At 41.9% G+C, this 20,223-nt stretch overlaps 1 protein-coding gene and 1 long non-coding RNA gene across 2 annotated transcripts in view; both read left to right on the top strand.

The window, feature by feature from the left end:
* Window positions 1-7,198, top strand: part of HUNK (hormonally up-regulated Neu-associated kinase) — a 53,978-nt gene extending 46,780 nt beyond the window's left edge. Inside the window, exons 8-10 of the mRNA XM_053386591.1 lie at window positions 1,452-1,532; window positions 4,396-4,573; window positions 5,903-7,198. Of these exons, the coding sequence (XP_053242566.1) occupies window positions 1,452-1,532; window positions 4,396-4,573; window positions 5,903-6,570 (927 nt within the window). The 3' untranslated portion in view covers window positions 6,571-7,198. The remainder of the gene's footprint in view (window positions 1-1,451; window positions 1,533-4,395; window positions 4,574-5,902) is intronic.
* Window positions 7,199-16,892: 9,694 nt separating this feature from the next.
* Window positions 16,893-18,804, top strand: LOC128412365 (uncharacterized). The gene is made up of 3 exons (XR_008330063.1): window positions 16,893-17,489; window positions 17,651-17,721; window positions 18,672-18,804. It is a non-coding gene; the product is annotated as an uncharacterized LOC128412365 (long non-coding RNA).
* Window positions 18,805-20,223: the final 1,419 nt, after the last annotated feature.

Consider the following 20,223-nt stretch of genomic DNA (forward strand, 5'->3'; position numbering starts at 1 on the left):
ATGGGGGGGATATTGATTTTATTTTTGCTAGATTCATTCCTTTTTACATTTTCTCCTCAGAACATCTCAGTTTAAATAATCTTTTTTTCTTCTGCATCGCTATCACACCCAAAGTATCAGAACTAGTTCATAAAAGCAATTTGGTGTACCAGAAGCTGGTTACATTGCTCAAAGTGAAATAGCTATCATCTTAATAACTCGCTGTGATACCAGGTTGCTTTGTGAGCTTGTAGAAAATCACTCGCCAGCCTTCTGTGACCATGATAGATTTCTATCAGACAGTGAACACCAGCACAATAACTCAGTTACTGTCACCTCAATCTCAAAACTCCACTCTTGGCTCCTAGATTAAAGAAATGGATTGTAGCTGTCACCTGTGACACACTTTGAGAGGGCCCAGTCTTTATCCTCTTCCATACGAGGAAGGTTCCATCAATAATGAAGAGCACTTTCCTCTGTTATCTCTGTCTTCTTTGAAAAGTCCAAACTCCCAGCAGTGCTACCTCAGAGCTATATAAAAGATTATCAGGAAGGAATTGTTAGCCTGTCCTTTTGAGCTACATGATGGTTGACTCTTTTTCTGTTAAAGTAGGTAGAGGTGCAATTAATGAGGAAGTTGCTTGTAAGCCCTCTGCCTTTTGGGTGTTTCTTGTTTAAAAGAGAATTTGGACGCCCTACAGGCTTTCCAGTTCAAGCATCAAGGAAACTGGTTGCATTTTTTAAATAATTTAATTCCCATGGTTAGTGCTTGTTTACCAACATCTGATTGGTTTCCGTTTTACCTGAAGGTGATTATTTTTGTGAGTAACAAGAATTGTTAAATGCATCCCTGGTTATGATTATATTTGGGAGGGAAGCATGTTAAGAAGATGTATAGCTGACTATTTATTTACAGCAATTTCTGAAGTAAAATAATTGTGAGATTGAGGCTACAGTCCTATACCCGTTTACCTACCATGGTTATTTGGACTTAACCTGTTACTAGACAATTACAAGATTGTAATTTTGTTAGACTATACTGTCAAATAATAACTGAGGAGGGCAGACTTCAGGCTTGTGGGATCTACTTGATTTTTCCCCACTAATGTCCTGAGGAGGAGGAACCAGGTGCAAAATAGTGACTCTGGGAAAGGACATATTTTCAGAACGCAAATTAGTACTAACCACATGCTCAGCCCAGGTCAAAACTCCACTCTTGGCTCTTTATGAGTCATTCTTTATTTCAGCAGCCTAATTTAGAATAGGGAGGAAGCCTTTTAGATGTTGATGCTCTTAACCCAGAACTTCCCAAACTATGCAAATCACCTACCTACCCACCAGTATATTCCAGTCTGGCCACCCCAATATTTAGAGTGGAAGTAGTGATTGCAATTCTTTTAAACAAGTATTTGAACTAATCTGTGCTCTAATTCTCCCCACAAATACCTTACGATTATTACTTATCCTTCCAGAAGACAGAAGCTCCCGATAATGTGTACATGAACCATTGGTGTCGGATAGAAAAATACAAGTCAAACAAGGACACCTACGAGGTAAACCAGGTTACAATTATTTGGAACCAGGCAATACTTGGGCATTTCCCTTGACTGTTATTTCAACTTTGGTTCAACAAAGAGTACAAACAAAAAGTCATGCCCAGAGGTCTCTTGAAGGATGGCTGTGCAAGAGAAACTTACCATATGACAAAACATGCCAAGGCAACATGGGGTAATCCAGTTTGGCAAATGCTGAATATATCCTCAGGGAGGAGTGGGATATATATATATATATATATATATATATATATATATATATATATATATATATAATGGATGGATGGATGGATGGATGGATGGATGGAAGGAAGGAAATAATACTATCCCCATTTTTAGAAACAAAGTCAATACAAGTCGACAATAGATGCTGTTGATATCTTTTCTTTTCTTTTTTAAAGTAGCAACTGTTAAGCTATTGCTAATGCTGCACCACAGCTTGTTATTTTCATTCAGAGCGGTTTCAGCATTTCCCAAAACAGATTCTGCTTAAGGAATAATTCAATGGCAGAGAACACTTTGCCCAACATTTGCTGTAATGCCATGTTCCCTAATTGCCCCCTACTTACCTAAGTGGAACCATTGTATTTGATGCCATGTATTTATCACAAGAGCCATAATCCAGCTCTGCCTCCGGCTCAGAGAGAGTGTGCTGATCATACAGGGCAATTGTACGGAGGTGCAAAGCTGATGTAAGGATACACAGAGTTGGTGGTGCACACAGCCCAGGGGATGGAGTCTATATCAGGCAACAGGCTATTTTGAATACTAAATATTTGGACAATATAGCAGGGCACCAGAAATTTTTAATTAATGAATCTAATTATTAGCCACACTTTCATTTTTGCTTTGTTTGGGAATTGCCCCTCTATTGTTTCATAGAAGTAATACAATAAAAAGACCTTAAAAACAATGAACCGTCATGGCTCATTGAAAAACAAAATAAATATTCTGCTTTAGAAGTCAACCTCCAATTCGGTGTTGTTTAGCAACCAGGTTAGGACATAGCTTCCCTCTGGCAACAGTCCAGAAATGCAGCCACTTTCTTCCTTCTCTGTTCTTGAAGGAAAGCAGAGCTCATCCTTCTTCTGCTTCTGTAACTCGACTGATGTGAACATTCACAGCTGTAATTTAATTTGCAGCACTTGCAAAAAAAAAAAAAAAGAATACTTTTCAAAGATTGCTGTTAAAACCATGGTATTAATTGTGATGTTGTGTTTTTATTAAATTAATTGGGCCAGTAAATATTCTTGCTTCACACTTTTTCAAAATTATTTGCTGGCGTATATGTGTGTGTGGTTTTTTTTTTGTAGACATATATGTACATCTATATATAGACACAACAGATACATACAGAGATACATACATACAGAAATATGTGTGCCCATGCACATACACCCCAGGCCAAATGGATAGAATCAAAAACTAATAGAAAGGGTGTGACTCCTAAGATATTTGATCATATAAAGATTTAATAATTATGCCGGGGGGGGTGGGAAATCAATTTCAATTGTGTCTCATGTTCTGGCTTATTGCAAAACTTTATCATCAGCACATGTATGTAGTTGAAACCAGCAGTTGTTGGTAGCATGTCTTAAGGGCACCTTGATAATTTCATTTGATACAGACATGTGAACGAGACACACATCTCAGTGTTCTTCCCCTACTACAGTCAGACAAAACATCCTTTTCAGCCGAGCTTGCAGCTACGGACATCCACTTGCAAAGAGCTTTTCTGAACGTAAGAGATACATGAAAGCGCATCAGAGCGTTACTATGGAGATGCAGCCAGACAGCTCCTAGGGTCCTCCTGCACTTTGCAGAAAATTCTTCCGCATCATTTTAATAATGGGGAAAACAAATGCAAAAGAAGGTTCTTCTGTCCACCTGATGCCAGAATCCAAATTGCAAGTGGTTTTGGTGAGACATCTCTGTGTCACCATCTGAGTGATGGGAATCATAGTGACCAATATCCAATACTTGTCATGAGGATGGATTGGATAAAAATTATAAAGCATGCTTTACATTGAAAGTGCTACATAAAATATTATACCAACTGTTATTAATCCTAGGTAATTCTTTGTAATGCTGTCATAGCTTCTAGTCCGACAGCTTGCTGAACTTCAGTTAGCATCCTTCCCTGTGCAATCAGAGCTAAACACATAAGCTGATAACATGCCAATCGCTACCAAGTGCTCGATTTCAAGGCTGTTGATGGATGCTCCTTATTTTCATCTCGGAGCATACGAAACCTGGGTATCCTCTTCTATAAATCTGGGTGTCAGATTGTAACCTTGGTGTTCTGGAATCCTTCAATTTTCAATAGCAGTTGGGGGGTCACATAGTTTTCACTTCTTGGCCAATTATTTACGATGATTAGCTTGATGCACCATCAATTTGTGTTCATCCCTGTCAGTGGTGGGTGGTACAGCCCAAGACCTGAGGTGCTGTAAATCCCACCAACCTCCCAGGATGTTTTCCTTCTGCTCCACCCAACCAAAGCTGCTCCTACTTTCCCATCCTAGTTCTATTACTGGTATGATATGAAACCTCCATGTACAGACACATGAATTGCGTTTTGGGAGAAAGAAGATATAAGAAAGTCACACGGTGGCAAATTACTGGAACTGCACTACTCGCAGGAAGGAGAGGGATCCAAAGGGGACATAAGGTTGCTAGGCCCAAAACAGGGCTGGGGCGCCTTTTCCAGCCTGATGAACTTGCTTCCATTAACTTAATGCTGCCTTTTCAAACTTGGAATGCTGTTAAGAAGCAGTGTTTTTACTTCACCTGTTTTTGAAGCTTTCTAAAGCAGATTCCAACAAACCAAACCGTTTTTGTTTATGTGCTTTTAAATTTGAAGGACAAAAAGGTCAAGGAACAGGAAACGAAGGAAGAGCCTCTTCACCCGCTTCTGAAGAAATCTGAGAAAAATTCCCCCACCTACAAAGAACCTCCTACCTGCCTTCTGACACAGATACAGACTACAAAAGCTCTGCTGAATGATCACAAAGCGACCCAGGGTGCTGCACCAGAGAAAGGTAAGTGGAGCCATCCTTCCAGCTCTTGATGTGATCTAGACTTGCTTTGTAAGTTGCAGATCAGAGAAAATTAGGGCATATCACAGACTTTCACTGCCATCCTGTACATATCTGCTCAGAAGCTGGCCCTGCTGTGTTCAGGAATTACTCCCAGGTCAGTGCATATAGGCTTGCAGCATTTTAGTGTGACTCAGTTCATCTTTATTTGGGTATATGTCCCACTGTGTTCAGTGGGATTACACCCCGCTAAGGATGCATAGGATAACAGCCATCAACTTGTTTAACACATACTATCTATCCCTCGGGAATCCTAATTGTGGCAGGGAGATGGGGGTATAGAATATTTGAATTCCTGGAATTGTAATCTGATGAGAGTGATGATATTTTCTCAGGACTCTTACCAGGCTAGAATTCCCTGGGGAAACCATGACAGGAGAGCTGTCATGTAAACTGTTCCACAAGAGGCATGGGATGGCATTTAAGTTTGGTCTTGCTCCACACTCATATTCTTTTTCTGCCATTTGATTTTATAATTCATTTTAGTGCTGTAGGCCATTCACAAACATAACAAAGAATAGCTGTTAAGAGCATGGTTTTAGCAGAAGTCCATTCCATATTTTACATTTTTTGCACGTACACTTAATATTGTTTACATGTAAATATAAAACTGTACATTATAAACTCAGAAAGCATGTATTCATAACTAGGTATATTGCACAGATATACATATCAATGAGTCACATTTAGCCACATCGTGCATGGGCAGTTTTAAATACACGTTCACTGCTGCATAAGTTGTGAAATAGCAGTTGACTTACAGCACTCAACATCAAGATGCATCCCAGAAAGACAAATGTGTTTGGGGATAATTACATGTTCTAAATGTTCTGTTTCCTGACTTCCAGTATGTTTGAATCATCACTGGCTTTTCAGATAAGATTCCTTCCTCTATTCAAACTTCTTAGTTCACAGTTATCTTTCTTTCTGTCCCGGATGATGGTTTAGGTTTGATTAGCTTGGGAAGGGACATGACCACAGATTCCCTTGGGGGGGGGGAGAGAGAAGGGGGTTGACAGCCTTGACAGAACAGAGAAATGAGAATGATAGAAAGGTTAGCTTTCTGATGGGGGCAGGCAGGCAAAGTGGAAAAGGAATAAGCAGGATAACACACATTAAGGAAAACACATTTTGGATTAAACTTGTATTTACTGTATTGTTCTGAGGGTATGTTTATGATTAGGATTTGAATTCAAATCCACCCACTTGATGATTTGTTGGGGGGGATCCATGAAAGGTTTTTCTTGACTCTTTTAAAAAATTGTTTTGTAGATTCTCCTGGTGGCTTGAGCCCCTTCCATGAATCAGCTACAGCCAAGACAGGTTGTGTCACCTCCTATTCTCTGGAATACCTTGAAATCCAGCAACCTGTTCCAAGGACCCCAAGGCTCACCAAGCGGCAAGATTCTCCTCAGCAAGAGCCCTCAAGCCCTGGCAGCCAGAATTTGGATTCTCCTTTAATTCTGAACATTGTGCATTCTTTTGAAACCGGCGACAGAGAGGACCAAATAGACCAAATTTCTCCCACGCATCAGTATCGAATGCTAAGCTCGCCAGTCAATTTTGGTCGGAGAAGTTCCAGTGAAAGGACATTGTCTCCGCTCTTCCAGCCAGGGGGAACTTCTCCCAGTCCTACTAAAAGTCCAGTTCATCCTACTCAACTGTCCTTCACATATGACGAAAAGAGCAGTTCTTTTAGAGAGGAAGCTGTGTCTCCAACCCAGCTAAATAATGCCTCTAATCCTCTGGGGAGCCCTAACTGTGTGAAAAGCAGAGGTCGATTCCCCATGATGGGTATTGGACAGATGATGCGGAAAAGGAATCAGTCAGTAGGGTCACCAACAGAGAAGACGCTGGAAGCAAGAATGCCTCAGCTGCAGCAAATGAGCCCAACACAAATTTCATTCAATATAATGGACCCTATAAATGGCCAGTGCTGAGGTGACTTTTCTGAAAATCTAAATTTGTGTAGTGCCGTTTTCTGGGGCTTTCCCATAGAAGTAGTGAAATGTTTTTTCCTGTGTATTTTGTTATCACATTCAATAAAGAAATCACAAGGCCACATATTTCAGTGGCCTAGGACTAGTGTCATTGGTGGGAAAGGACAAATATTTCAAGTGATGTAAAGACTTACTTTTGAAGATCTGTGTAATCTTGCCAAGCAGATACTTTTTGGCTGTGTTCTAATATTGCACATAAGTTTATGTCAACAACAGACCACTGGACCTAACAACTTGCTTGGACAGTGAAAGAAGAATTTGTTGAATTGCCCTCTGGTTTGTAAAGCTGTGGTTGATGTTCTTGTCAGGCAATAGTTCTCTGTTTCACAGGCATAAGCACCATTCATATTACTCAAAAACAGGAAAACTAAGTTTTTTCATATTTCTGAAGCAAATGTGCTCTCTTCAGTCATGTACAGATGAAGAAGAAACAGACCTGAAAGGACTTGGCATAAAAGCACAAAAACCAGAGCTAGATGCTAATAACTGAAGCAGTTTTTACTGTCTAATAACTCCAAAACACCTAAAACCATTCTATATTTTTCCTAAAGGAAATGTTCATTTGTAAAGAGACATGATCATCTCAGAACTAGTTTGACTGTAAGGAAATCTTTGTTCACATTTTCCTCCTCATCATGAGACAATAGCCCATATTTCTAAATGCTGTGCTTTAAAAAAACAAACACCCGGTCATCTGTATAGCTATGCCATTTCTGTGAAACTGCCTTTAGAAAAATTGTATACTTTCAGTTTTAGCAAAACAGCATTGGACATACTTGAAAGTGTTGCTGAGAAACTCTGCACTGCATTCAGAAGAGTTATCAAAGGACACATCTGCTAGCTCCAGTGCCATTTGCAAATGGCAGGAACGGTAATGCAGTTGTCATCAAAAATTTAGTAGTGCTACGAACTGTGATTAACTTTCGTAAAAGGCAAACATGTTCTGTACTCTGCAGCTCTTTTTATTTCACAGTAAAGAAAATGTCTGAATAAGAAAATAGGGGTTTGTGCAAATAATTTGCTATTAATTTACAGGGTTTTAACCAAAGACTATTCTATGGTTTACCTGTTCCCTGCTAGCACATGTTATGTATACAGGATTGCTGATAGTTGTTAACATTAGACTAGCACGGTGGCAGATTGTCACTAATGGTTTATGTGCTTCCCCTCTTCTTTAGCATACACAGTATCTAGATGTTAATGCCTTTATAAAAGACAAATCAGAATAAGTGCTTTGGGTGGGGGGAATTATTGAGAGATTGTTTTTAAAGGTATGTTTCTGAGTCGTTTTGATGCCTTCTTTAAGAAACCCCGAGATCAGAAAATCACGTTTTTCCCGCTGAGATTCTGTTGATACACATAAAATCTCAGCTCAGCACCAAATATTTCTTAAAAGGTTAGGATTGAAGAACAGCAGTGGACAGGATGTCAGGAGCACTAGCAGTTCTTTGGCTGCAGCCATCTTGAAATTGGATCCACCTTCTTGTGCATGAGTACATCCAAAGTAGAAGCACCCATTGGTTGTAACACCATCTTAGGAATAGGTATATGCATGAGAACAGTTGTTTCTGCTTCAAAGGTAGTGGTACCTTAATCCAGTAACAGTGCCACTGACTACCTTGCAGTTTAAAGTCCAGATCACTGAATTTTCACAAGTGCCATGTTATATCCAACTGTACAAACTGACCGATTCACATGTAATGCTAAGCAAAACCATCGTTTAGCACAAACAAGAGAAGACTGTGCCTGCTTTTAAGCTCATGCATAGCCTGAAGTTGTGCAAGTTTTAATACATTGCTCTTTGTGAAAACTAGGCCCAAGGAGAAGTATGGGAGCAGGCCAGGCTGAAACAATGTGCAGTGTGCTTGTGTCAAATGAACATCCGCATTGGCATAGGCCTGAATGGCTGAAAATGTTTCAGATTCCTCACCATGAAAGAACAGTATCCTACTGTGTGCCAGAAAAAAATTGTAAGCACATACCATGTGCGGGCATGTTCATGTGCAGCTGGTCTAGGGGGAAAAAACGGGGAGAAATGCTCATATTCTTAGCCAGCACCACCCAATTTCAGCTGCCTGAGATTGTTCTAGCCCTTTTGAACTTGACTTCACACAATTAAGGGTTTTTCAGACTTCAGAGATGAATTTTGAAAGGTCATGGTGTTCCAGAAACTACTACATTATGAACCTCTACTATCCCTGCCACTGGATGGTTTCATTTACATTTTTATCCACATAACCCCTCTTAGACAAAGCAAGCTGCATTGTAAGTTTAATCAAGTTTACAACACTGCTTAATGTAAACAAAAAATACCTTGTTGAAATGGGATTGTGGCATGTTTTGTGTGTGCTTCAACTATGCTTTCTGAAAAACCTCTCAGTATTTCAAGTAGTGTCTTCAAAATAACCCCAAATATTCTGATAAGGACCCATATAATTGGTGGCATTTCCCCATAGAACACAATATTAAGGCACTAATAATCAGCATACCGTTCTGTGCATGCTTCAGACTTCTGTACCTGAATGTCCTGCAAATACTAACTTGAATTATCAACTCAGGTTTATTTGGAACCCAATGAAACGTTGGGGGAAGCAAGAGAAAGCTGTATTTTTTGTGAACAAATGGTAAATACATGTAATAGCAGAATGAAATAACATTGTTGCTGAATCTGTTTTTATTCTGAAATATGAGTATTACGCTAGTAAGTATAACTGCGTATGCAATGTATCCTACAAGCTGCTTCCTAAGGACTGATTCACACTTGCTAACAGCCCACATGCAAATGCACTTTGAGTGGGGATACGGTTGGGATTCATAGTACAACTGCACTCAGTTTGGCTGGTGCCATTTGTGTGAACCGTACTGTTCTGTACAAATTAACAATCCATTTTGTGATTACTGCAATTTGCACGACACATTTCCCAAGATGCAGTAACACAGCCCATCGTCTTCAGTCCACAACCAAGCCTGAAGCAAAATCACTATTATAATAGTTAGCAGTTCCACATAAAGAACTGCTCCTTCACCCAAACTCTTGCCCAATGTGCTGTCATCATGGGTGTCTCCAGTCCTCCCTTCTGCTCCATACGAAGGGCACTATAGGCCCAGTTTGCGGTGGCACTCCGCAGTGTGTGTGGCCACGTGGCACTGCAATCACATCAAGGCAAATCTTTGTGGCAAGTCATCCATGTAAAGAAGCGTCTCTGTAGTTCAGTTTAGCTTATGCTGTTCCCAGTTGGAGGGATGGAGGGGATTTGAGTTTGCTAAAATGACTGTGCCATTTGGCAAGCCAATTCACACAAATAGCTTGTACAGCCACCCTTCCACTGTTGCAATTCAAATAGCCAGGCAGATACATTAATTGGACTCTAAGGCCCTAAGTAGGAGGTGAAGTAAAACCTGCTTGTGATAATTAATTCCCTAGAACAGGGAGGAACATTCTAAATGCTGGATCAGTAGGAAAATCGCTGGTGGCCAGTCCCGAAGCTCAAGTCTTGTGCTGCAGACCTTTTGTCACAGTTCTTGATGGATTGATTTAGCACCTTTCAGTTTTGCTCTATGGTTCAGAAAGAAACACCCATTTTTTTCCAATTAAATTTCTTTTAAAAAATCTGGCCCTATTCAGTACAATGGGAAAGCAGTTCTGCACAAAAGGGCTGTTTTACACACACACACACACAGCATGTGCCATCATCAACAAGCAGTGGAAATAAGCATGCTTCTTTCTTTGCAGCTGGGGCAGCGGGTGGCGCTGTGGGTAAAAGCCTCAGCGCCTAGGGCTTACCGATCGAAAGGTCGGCGGTTCGAACCCCCGCGGCAGGGTGCGCTCCCGTTGCTCGGTCCCAGCGCCTGCCAACCTAGCAGTTCGAAAGCACTCCCGGGTGCAAGTAGATAAATAGGGACTGCTTACTAGCGGGAAGGTAAACGGCGTTTCTGTGTGCGGCTCTGGCTCGCCAGAGCAGCGATGTCACACTGGCCACGTGACCCGGAAGTGTCTCTGGACAGCGCTGGCCCCCGGCCTCTTGAGTGAGATGGGTGCACAACCCTAGAGTCTGTCAAGACTGGCCCGTACGGGCAGGGGTACCTTTACCTTTTACCTTTCTTTGCAGCTATTACAAACAGAATGGTTGGTTATGGTCGGCAACAAGCAAGTGGAGGGGAAGGTGATTAACAGCATCCAGCAGAACATCACACTTAAAAAAAGAAAAGAAAAACCTACCCACACAAGGTGCTTCACTGCATCTACATTCAGATAACGTTACATTTTATGTTGGAGGTCCCCCCTGCCAATTACTGCATTATCCATGTATCAGGAAAAAACTGAATTAAACGGAGGGAGTGTAGGCTGCCACTAAGATGAGGACATTGTGTGGGCGACTCGGAAAGCATGCACACGTAGGATGCATAAAATCTACCTTAAATTGCCATCTGTACATACCTGTTACCTCCTTCCTCCCCTCTTCCTTTCAAAGCTGGTTCTGAGCTGGGGAGAAGAGGTTGAAAAACTCCAAAACCGTTGTCTGCTTTCTGTCACTGACATACCCTGAGCACAACAGCTCATAGTGAGGCATAGAGACATAAGGAAGCAGCTTTTAAAGATAAAGATGAGCAGCCATCTTTTTGATCTCAATGAGACAGCTCATTGAGTAAGTGTATTTTGAGGCATGCAGGCCTAGGGAATGTGGGATTTCTTGCATCTCTAAATTTACTCCTCTATCTTGAGTGCTTGCTTTTCTCCTGTGGACACTGTTCATTGTTGCTCTTACTGTTACTCTAATTCTAGAACATAACAGAAGAGCTACTGAGCAATGCCATTTAAATTTTCCAGTGTCCCAAAGCAATGCATTGTGGGAAATTAGAATGGAATGTGGGTTACAGGGATGAAGAATTAAACTAAAAATTCTGATCTTCAAATCTGATATCAGACACGCTTTCTTGGACAAAACAATAAAATAGAAACTCGTGTTTCCTAGACTTAACTGTTCTTAACTGTTTATGTCACAGACTGGTTTGATACAGAGGAATGATAGCTGGGGGCCCCCAAGGAATAAGGCTCAGAGCCAGGGGATTGGTGGTGGGACAATGATGAGTTGTCAGAACGAGAAGATTGGGAGGACATTTCAGAAGCTGAAAACCTAACAGGGTTTAATGAGCAGTGGGAATCTGTGGCAGACAAATCCAGAATCAAAGGCAGAAGCTGAAGCAGAAGAGGGATGCCAAGAGGCAGAGGTAAGTTCTGCTGCTGAAGAGGCACAGGCTCCTGCTGCTCTGATGAGCTCCCCTCCCCCCTCAGTCACCCAAAACCAGGAGAGGCATGAAGAGGACAGAGGAGAAGTTAGCTTCATGCAGGCACAATCTCAGATTGCTTGGGGGAAACCCTGGAGAAGAGGGGACCTTCAGTCTCAACAACTGCTTCATGGAGGCCAGACCTGCTGGAGAAGAGTTACTGTCCTCATTAGGCTGAATACTCCTGTGCAGATCCTGTTTTTGCTAATAAAGAGTTAACGCCAACTTGCTCAGTGTGATTTACTGCTGGCTCGCTCCTGTTAGCTTACATGCAGTTGCAATTAATACTACTTCTTGTTGTTGTTTAGTCGTTTAGTCGTGTCTGACTCTTCGTGACCCCCTGGACAAGAGCACACCAGGCACTCCTGTCTTCCACTGCCTCCCGCAGTTTGGTCAGACTCATGTTTGTAGCTTCGAGAACACTGTCCAACCATCTCATCCTCTGTTGTCCCCTTCTCCTTGTGCCCTCAATCTTTCCCAACATCAGGGTCTTTTCCAGGGAGTCTTCTCTTCTCATGAGGTGTCCAAAGTATTGGAGCCTCAGCTTCATGATCTGTCCTTCCAGTGAGCACTCAGGGCTAATTTCCTTAAGAATGGATGTGTTTGATCTTCTTAACTACTTGCAATTGCTTGACAATTTCAAAACATATTGCTAGGAAATAAGATCCTTTAAAAGGTGCACAAAACTAATGGTTTTTCCATAGTGTAAGAATTGTAAAATGTTCTGTGTAAATTCTCCTAACTGGTCAGTGGTCAGCTATAGCTAATGTCCTGTGCACACTTGTCTGAGAGTAAGTCCCCTTTTGTGTTCATTGGATCTTTCTGTAGACTGCTTGCCATGATTTGAAGAATCCACACATTTGGGAAGGTCAGATTTTGTTGTTGTTTAGTCGTGTCCGACTCTTCGTGACCCCATGGACCAGAGCACGCCAGGCACTTCTGTCTTCCACTGCCTCCCGCAGTTTAGGTCAGATTTAGTACTCTTTTAACAAGCTCTAAAGACTGTAAAGCAGGAAGTCAAGTTACAAAAATGGGACTTGACCCACATGAAAATATGTTTCACTCCCTTCATTTCCTTGTGAAACAATCCCTAAAGGGATTTCCTTTCTCCCCTGCCCCAAGGAAGCAGGTACCCTTAACAAGAATTCCCCTTCTATTTACTGAATGTGCCCCACCTATCATGCTTGAAGCAGCACATGGGTACCGAGCAGAAACAACAACTGGGCTGAAGAAATTTGCTTGGAGCATCAATCAGATGCTGAAGCAGCTCTGAAGGTTTTGAAAAGCTTCCCTGAAGTGAAAGAAAGTATTTAGAACAGGCCACTGTGCTGGAGGCCATCCCTGAGTGTTTTACATAGCAACATGCTGGCACAGCAGGAAATGCTGTCTTTAAAGCTATATTTATATACGTAGAAGTTAGTTTGCTGCTGCAGTCTGCTGATATAGGAATGTGATGTACACATTCTGGCCTACATGTATACAAATGCTGCATTCCGCCCCGCCCCCCGCCATTTTAACTTGTGTTGGATTTTCAGCTGTGTATAATAAAGCCCTGTGGTGCTGGAGGAGACTCTGGAGAGTCCCATGGACTGCAAGAAGATCAAACCTCTCCATTCTTAAGGAAATCAGCCCTGAGTGCTCACGGGAAGGACAGACCCTGAAGTTGGGAAAGATTGAGGGCACAAGGAGAAGGGGACGACAGAGGACAAGATGGTTGGACAGTGTTCTCGAAGCTACCAGCATGAGATTGACCAAACTGCGGGAGGCAGTAGAAGACAGAAGTGCCTGGCGTGCTCTGGTCCATGGGGTCACGAAGAGTCGGACACGACTAAACAACAACAACAACATCATCATCATAATAAAGCCCATCTAGTTCAGCTGAGTGGGAAGGGTGAAAATTTTGTACCCTCCCCCAGTTGTCTCCATGTCCATCGTGTGTCCCAACATCTTGGACAGTGCTGCCAAAATATTACAAACGATACAATAATATGCATGCTGATTTAAAATTTTAACTTTCCTGCCTATGGCTTTTAAAAACGGCTTTATTCAGTTTTACAAAAGTAAACACTGAAATTCTGCTAATATGTCAATAGACATTTAGAATTAAAAAATAAAAAATACAATCCCGTGCCACCACTGCACTGAGGGAGAACTTGTGCCTGCCGATGGCACTGATACTACAACAGTACAATCCTATATCCAGGTCTACTCAGAAGTAAGGCTGCGTACACCTTACCGCTTACTCCAGCTCCAGTGCTCCCACTGCTGGTGATATTGCTACAGCACGAGTATATCAGTATCTTGTACAGGCATAGGGAAACTCGGCCCTCCAGATGTTTTGGGACTACAATTCCCATCATCCCTGACCACTGGTCCTGTTAACCAGGGATGATGGGAGTTGTAGTCCCAAAACATCTGGAGGGCCGAGTTTGCCTATGCCTGATTTTGTAGTTTCTTAAGAAACACTCTTGTCTGATGCACTTCCCCTCAAACTAGGTCCCAACTGATTTGAAAATGTAAACTGTGGTTCAGCTGAGGTGTGGCACACGCCTACATGACAGCTCCATTGAATAGGAGTTTTTTTGACAGGGACATTGCAGGTGGGGAGAAACAAATCAGGTAATATTGCATACAATATATCAATGTAAAACTCTGGACTTGAAATGCAAGGGACGAATTATCTCACTGCTTTTAAAGCCACTAACGTACACATGCCCTAAGTGTGTAGAAAGTTTCAGTTACAACTGTCTATTCATTATAGCGAGTTCATCGGTGGGTTGCATAATGAATAACTCCCTTAGGCTGTTTATTTGTATTATTTAAGTGATTCTTATGTTGCTTTTCAGAACCACCATCCTTTCAAAGCAGTTCGCAATACGAGATTAAAAAAATACAAAATAAAATCTACTGGGATCTCCAAGTTTCTAATTCTTACAATTTTTGAAAAACAAGCCCTGACCAGAGATGGGTTTAGGGGAGCGTAACTGGTTTGGTCATGCTGGGAGCGCAGAGCCTTGGGGGCGATGCAGGGGATGCCACAGCTATGATTTAGAATGGAGTGTGAGAGGTGGGGGGGGCAATTTTTGGCATCATGCAGGATGCCACTAATTTTTGAGACCTCAAGGTGCACCACTACCCTGACCAAATCCCCAGTTGCCAATGTGCGGCTTCCTAGCAATTTCAATCAGCATTTGAAATGGCCTATATATGGTCCATGTAAAGTCCATGCCTGAATATGGTGAGGAGACAGATGAAGCTCAACCTTAGTAAATCTATTTACAATCTCCAAAACTGCTTCTCAGAGGAAATTAAACTGAACAGAAACTGCTCTTAAACATCTTATAATGTTCCCATTGCTGACTGTGTACAAAGAGGGTATGGAACTTCTTTGACACAATTACAGGAATTATATGTGCATGTTTGTTGAATTGTCCTAGAATAGATTCCGTGAAATGTTAGAATATTCCACAGTTCAATATTACATATATTTGTTCAGAATGAGCCAAGCTGCTATATTAATGCACAGTATTAGTATTCAAGTTCACTGTTGTCGTAAGAAAACAATCCATAACCTAGCAACAGAGCTGTTCAATCTCTTACACTCATCTCTAGTTTCCTGTAATCTTTCAAGATGGAATCACTTTCCCCTTTCTTTCCTCTCAGGCATCATCAGAGATAGTTACAGCTTGAGACAGAACATTTTCTCCTAGTGATGTTCAACCGGTGACATAATACGTGAAAAGTGCAGTGTATTTATAGATTGCCTGGCTGTCCTGCCATTTATTTATACCTTTTGTCCACAATGGTGAAGCACATTTAAGCCCACTAAATCTATTGCTTCCTTTAGAGCCATACATGCATAGAAGCAGATTTCTGCATGTGGGTCTCTAGCTAGATGAAATTCCTGGGGCATATCTGTAAGAAAAATACCGGGGCCTAATTTGAATAGTAGAGTGCTTGGTATCTGGTGGGTGGGGCCTGTGTGTTTTGCTCCAGAATCAGCCCCTCACTTCAATGTGTGTTCCATTAAGAATGTCAGTTAAGAGGAACCAACTGCCTCTTCTTGCCTCACATTTGCCTCATGTTGCCGTATTTCGTTTCTCTCATTATTTTATTTTGTTACAGTATTATTAAAGCTTACTTTACATATATGTGAGCCACTTATTTTTCTCAAAGGAAAATAAACGCTGCTGAAGAATGCTGGAATATCCTAAACTTGGGTGAGGGGATATTCCCCGTTTGCCGGAGGATTGATTTTGTTAATCATTCCCCCACCTCCACAACAAGATCAGTCTACTGTTGCCCTCCAACTTCCCATCAGCCTCAGCCAGAAAAATCAATAGTCAGGGATGATGGGAGTTGGAGTCCAATAATATCTGGAAGGCCACAGGTTCTCTATCCCTGGTCTACACCAAACTAAACATCCAAACTCCAGCAGACGCACTCTGATTAGATTTTTATAAAAACCATAAAATCTTCCTTATTAAAAAGCTGGGACAGCATTTCATTGCTCTTTGGAGCCTAAAGTAATCCCTGATGATTTAAGACTACTGGAGATTGCATGCATTTCTCCTTGGGGAAAAAAAAGTATTAAATCGGATTAACTTCTGTTTTCTCTAAGCATCACCCATGTAGTTTTTTTGTGTTTTTTTGTGACAATAGCAGTTTATCAGAGAAACAGAGGCAAACTAAAAATGTTGATCCACAGTCTTTTGCCTAACAGGCTTGTTTGCCATGGGGCATTCCTTTTACCCAAATATAATACATTAGGGAAAACATGGAGCCAGCAGGCCAAAATGAATGTTGTATAAAAATGTTATTTCTATTATTAGATACATATTCTTATTTTTTATTTCACATAATTTATATACTTCTTGATTGTAAATAGAATCGATGGTAAAGAGATTGCTGTCGGAAGAGGTTGACATAGATGCATATGATCTTTGCTGCCCCTGCAGCAGCTATTCTTTCCTATTAATGATCAACTACTGAGGTACAAAAAAATATGTGCAGGTACAGAAAATCCCTACTTACTACTCCCTGTGCTGGTCTGAGGATTGAACTATCACATTTTCCACACATCTATTATGCAGCAGCTCACCTCAAGTTAACCTTTCCAAGAGATTTTTGGCATGATGGATTGAGCAAATGTTCCAGCATGCGATACGCTTGTGTCTTACTCACAGTTGCCACATCCAGTTCGTCTGGGAAGTGGACCAGTGTGATATCCATAACGCATGAAAGTATTCACAAAAATCCTCTCCAAACACCAAATGAATAAGTCTAGTTATAAAGTGGCTTCACCATGCAATACTTGTTGTTGTTGTTTTAAAGAGTGCTATAACTCAACCTGTATGCTCTGCTGGTGGATCTGTACCATACTACTATTGCTGCTACTGAGTAGGGGCAGCCCTACTATTGGGCAAAGCGAGACAGCTGCCTCAGGCAGCAGACGCTGAAGAATTGGGAGTGGCTGTGAGAAGTTGAAGAATAGAGCTCTGTGCCACACAGCTTGCCCTGAACCTCTTAAGCCAGCCTGCAGTGAAGGACACTATCACCAGTATTGAAATAAGGTTCAACAGCCTGTCTGACCAGCTTCTGTCCATGGAAGGGCATGGATATAGAACAGCATAGATGAGTTCAGTAGCCACCCAAGATTTGTTTACATGAACAATCATATTTAGTTAATAAGTGCTTAACTGACTCAAGCCTCGGATTTGTTTACACATTCAAGAGATGATCAAGATGCTGAAGTGAGATGAAAAGAGAAACAAAGGAAAAACCCCTGGCAAACTTGGGTCCTGGGTAAGTGATCACCATGTACACAATTAGCAGGATTGTTATCTCTGGTATGCAGAAGTGAGCAGAATATCCCCTCAAGATACACAATGACCTTTGAATGATCTGAGTTCCAGGGGAAGTAAGTAGGGGCTGCTCTACTCCTTATCCATCTAGACTGGGTCCTTGATTCAAGACGGTAATCTTTTTTATTCAAACCCTCTTGTTTGTCAACCATTCTTTTGGTTTTTACAGTTGTATTGTATTGAATTGCCTTAAAGCAATTCACTGAAGCCCAACATTTTAATGAACTGAGAGTCAAAGGATTTGAGGCATTATGAAAGAGAGGTTATTTCTGATGAGGAGAAGGAAAGCTACTTGTGCAATTTTCTGCCTCAGGAACAGGTACCAAAATCACTTGGTTTGCCTTTGGTTAATTTCCACTTTGCCTCAGGCAGCAAAATGTTTTGGGCCCACCCTAAACAGGAATTAAAATGGTGTGAGATGTAAAGTAACAGTACACCACATTTACCTAAAGCAGTGTTTTTATTTCCAAATGAATCCTCTCAACCATTAACACATTATGCTGCTGTAGTTTCCCCAGTGAATTTACAAGCATGCTTCAGTTTCATAGCAAATCAAGAAAAGCAAATGGAGGGCAAGTGGATGACTGAAACACTGCTTGGAGTAGATCCTGCTACTTGATGTAGGAACTCCTTACAAGCCCTGTCTAAGTGGGCTGTACACTTCAAACAGAATGAGGTGGGAATTGGGTGGCAAAATCGAGAGATGGTATTGTACTATTTCAGAGAGCAGGTGGTGGAATCACATTGTTCAAAACTTCTTCCTTTAAGAAGAAAACTAGTACAGCAGGGAATGGCCTAGGTTGCATTCTTCCTCCTTATCATGCTAGGTTTTTACTTGCAGTGAGTAACTAGTTGCTGTTGCTGCTTGCTTTTTTCTTTTTTCTTTTTAAGGTAAGGGGACCTTACAAAATGGTTCTCTCAGTTGAAGTGGTGCAGTATGCTATATTACCTGATTCCACTTCATATAAGCCAGGCTTTAAGGCAGGGATGGACAACCAATGGCCCTGAAGATGTTGTTGAACTACAACTCCCATCAGCCTCAGCCAGGAAAGTCTGATGGTGGGAGATGTATTAGAGCAATATATGGAGCCTGCAGGTTCTCTTTAGTTCTTTCTCTGTGCTGGATGTAAGTCTGTAATGAAAGTGCATTCAATAGCCAATTTCCTGCTGGCTGACAAGTACACTTTGACACACCACTGAATATGTGGGGTGTTGGTGCCAGGCAACATCTCCTCTTGCTTGTTGCTACTGCCTTCACCACAATTTGAGCACTCAGACAGCCATTTTGCTGGTTTAGAGAACAAGGTTTACGTATAGTTTATGGGCTTCTAAACAGGCATTGTGTCAGCAAAATGACATTACGCACAACTTTCCAGGTATGCTGAATGAACACATACCAGGTCTGGAGAATATTCAGAGATTTCATCATATATAAACAGCTGAAAAGGCCATGCTGGCAATACACATGGGGCTTTCTTGCACAAATGAACTTAATTGCACTTCTCTTACCCCTGCTCCCCTAAGACATACAGACCAAATTATTTTTTTCATCAGGGAGTTACAGAAATTTACAGCAGAACCAGTGCTGAATAATGCCCGATGACTCTTTATTTCCTGCTCTACAAACTGGTGGTGCATCTCTCTCTTGAATCCTGGAATGGGATGGCAAACAGGGAGGGGAAGCAGAGGGAGCAGCATAAGATCTCTTTGCTTTTGCATCCTTGCAGGGCCTCCACATTCCCATGGAGATGCTTGAGCCTCTTTTCAATGTTCAGCTTTTTTTTGAGGCAGACTCTGGACTACCTTCATGCAGCACAAGGATGGTGCCAGACTTTGACAATGTCGGGCAACTGCCAAGGCCTATACCCCAGTAAGAAACTGACAGCTAATTTCTAGAGCCTCCTTGACCCCCTCGTACTACTACTTGCTGTTGCTGCCGGTTCAGCTGCCCTTGCTGAGCAAGTGAGTTGGGAGAAGGAGCAGTAAGCACCACATGCCTTGCCTTCTTCATCTGGGAGATGGTGCATATTAAGAAGAGTTTGGATTTGATATCCCGCTTTATCACTATCCGAAGGAGTCTCAAAGCGGCTAACGTTCTCCTTTCCCTTCCTTCCCCACAACAAACACTCTGTGAGGTGAGTGGGGCTGAGAGACTTCAGAGAAGTGTGACTGGCCCAAGGTCACCCAGCAGCTGCATGTGGAGGAGCAGAGATGCAAACCCAGTTCACCAGATTACGAGTCTATCGCTCTTAACCACTACACCACACTGACACCACATTAAGCAGAGAGGAGAGGCAAGGGAATAGGAGCAGCAAGCAGGGCTGGTGCCAGACTTCTGTGGGTCCTTGGTAAGGTGCGGCTGATAGGTCCTCACCCGGCACCAGCTTGGATTCCTGCATGGTGCTGCTGTGTGATGTCACCACCAATTCCTCCAGTCATTCTG

The sequence above is a fragment of the Podarcis raffonei genome, chromosome 4 (genome assembly GCF_027172205.1).
Source record: "Podarcis raffonei isolate rPodRaf1 chromosome 4, rPodRaf1.pri, whole genome shotgun sequence".
NCBI classification, from domain to species: Eukaryota; Metazoa; Chordata; class Lepidosauria; order Squamata; family Lacertidae; genus Podarcis; species Podarcis raffonei.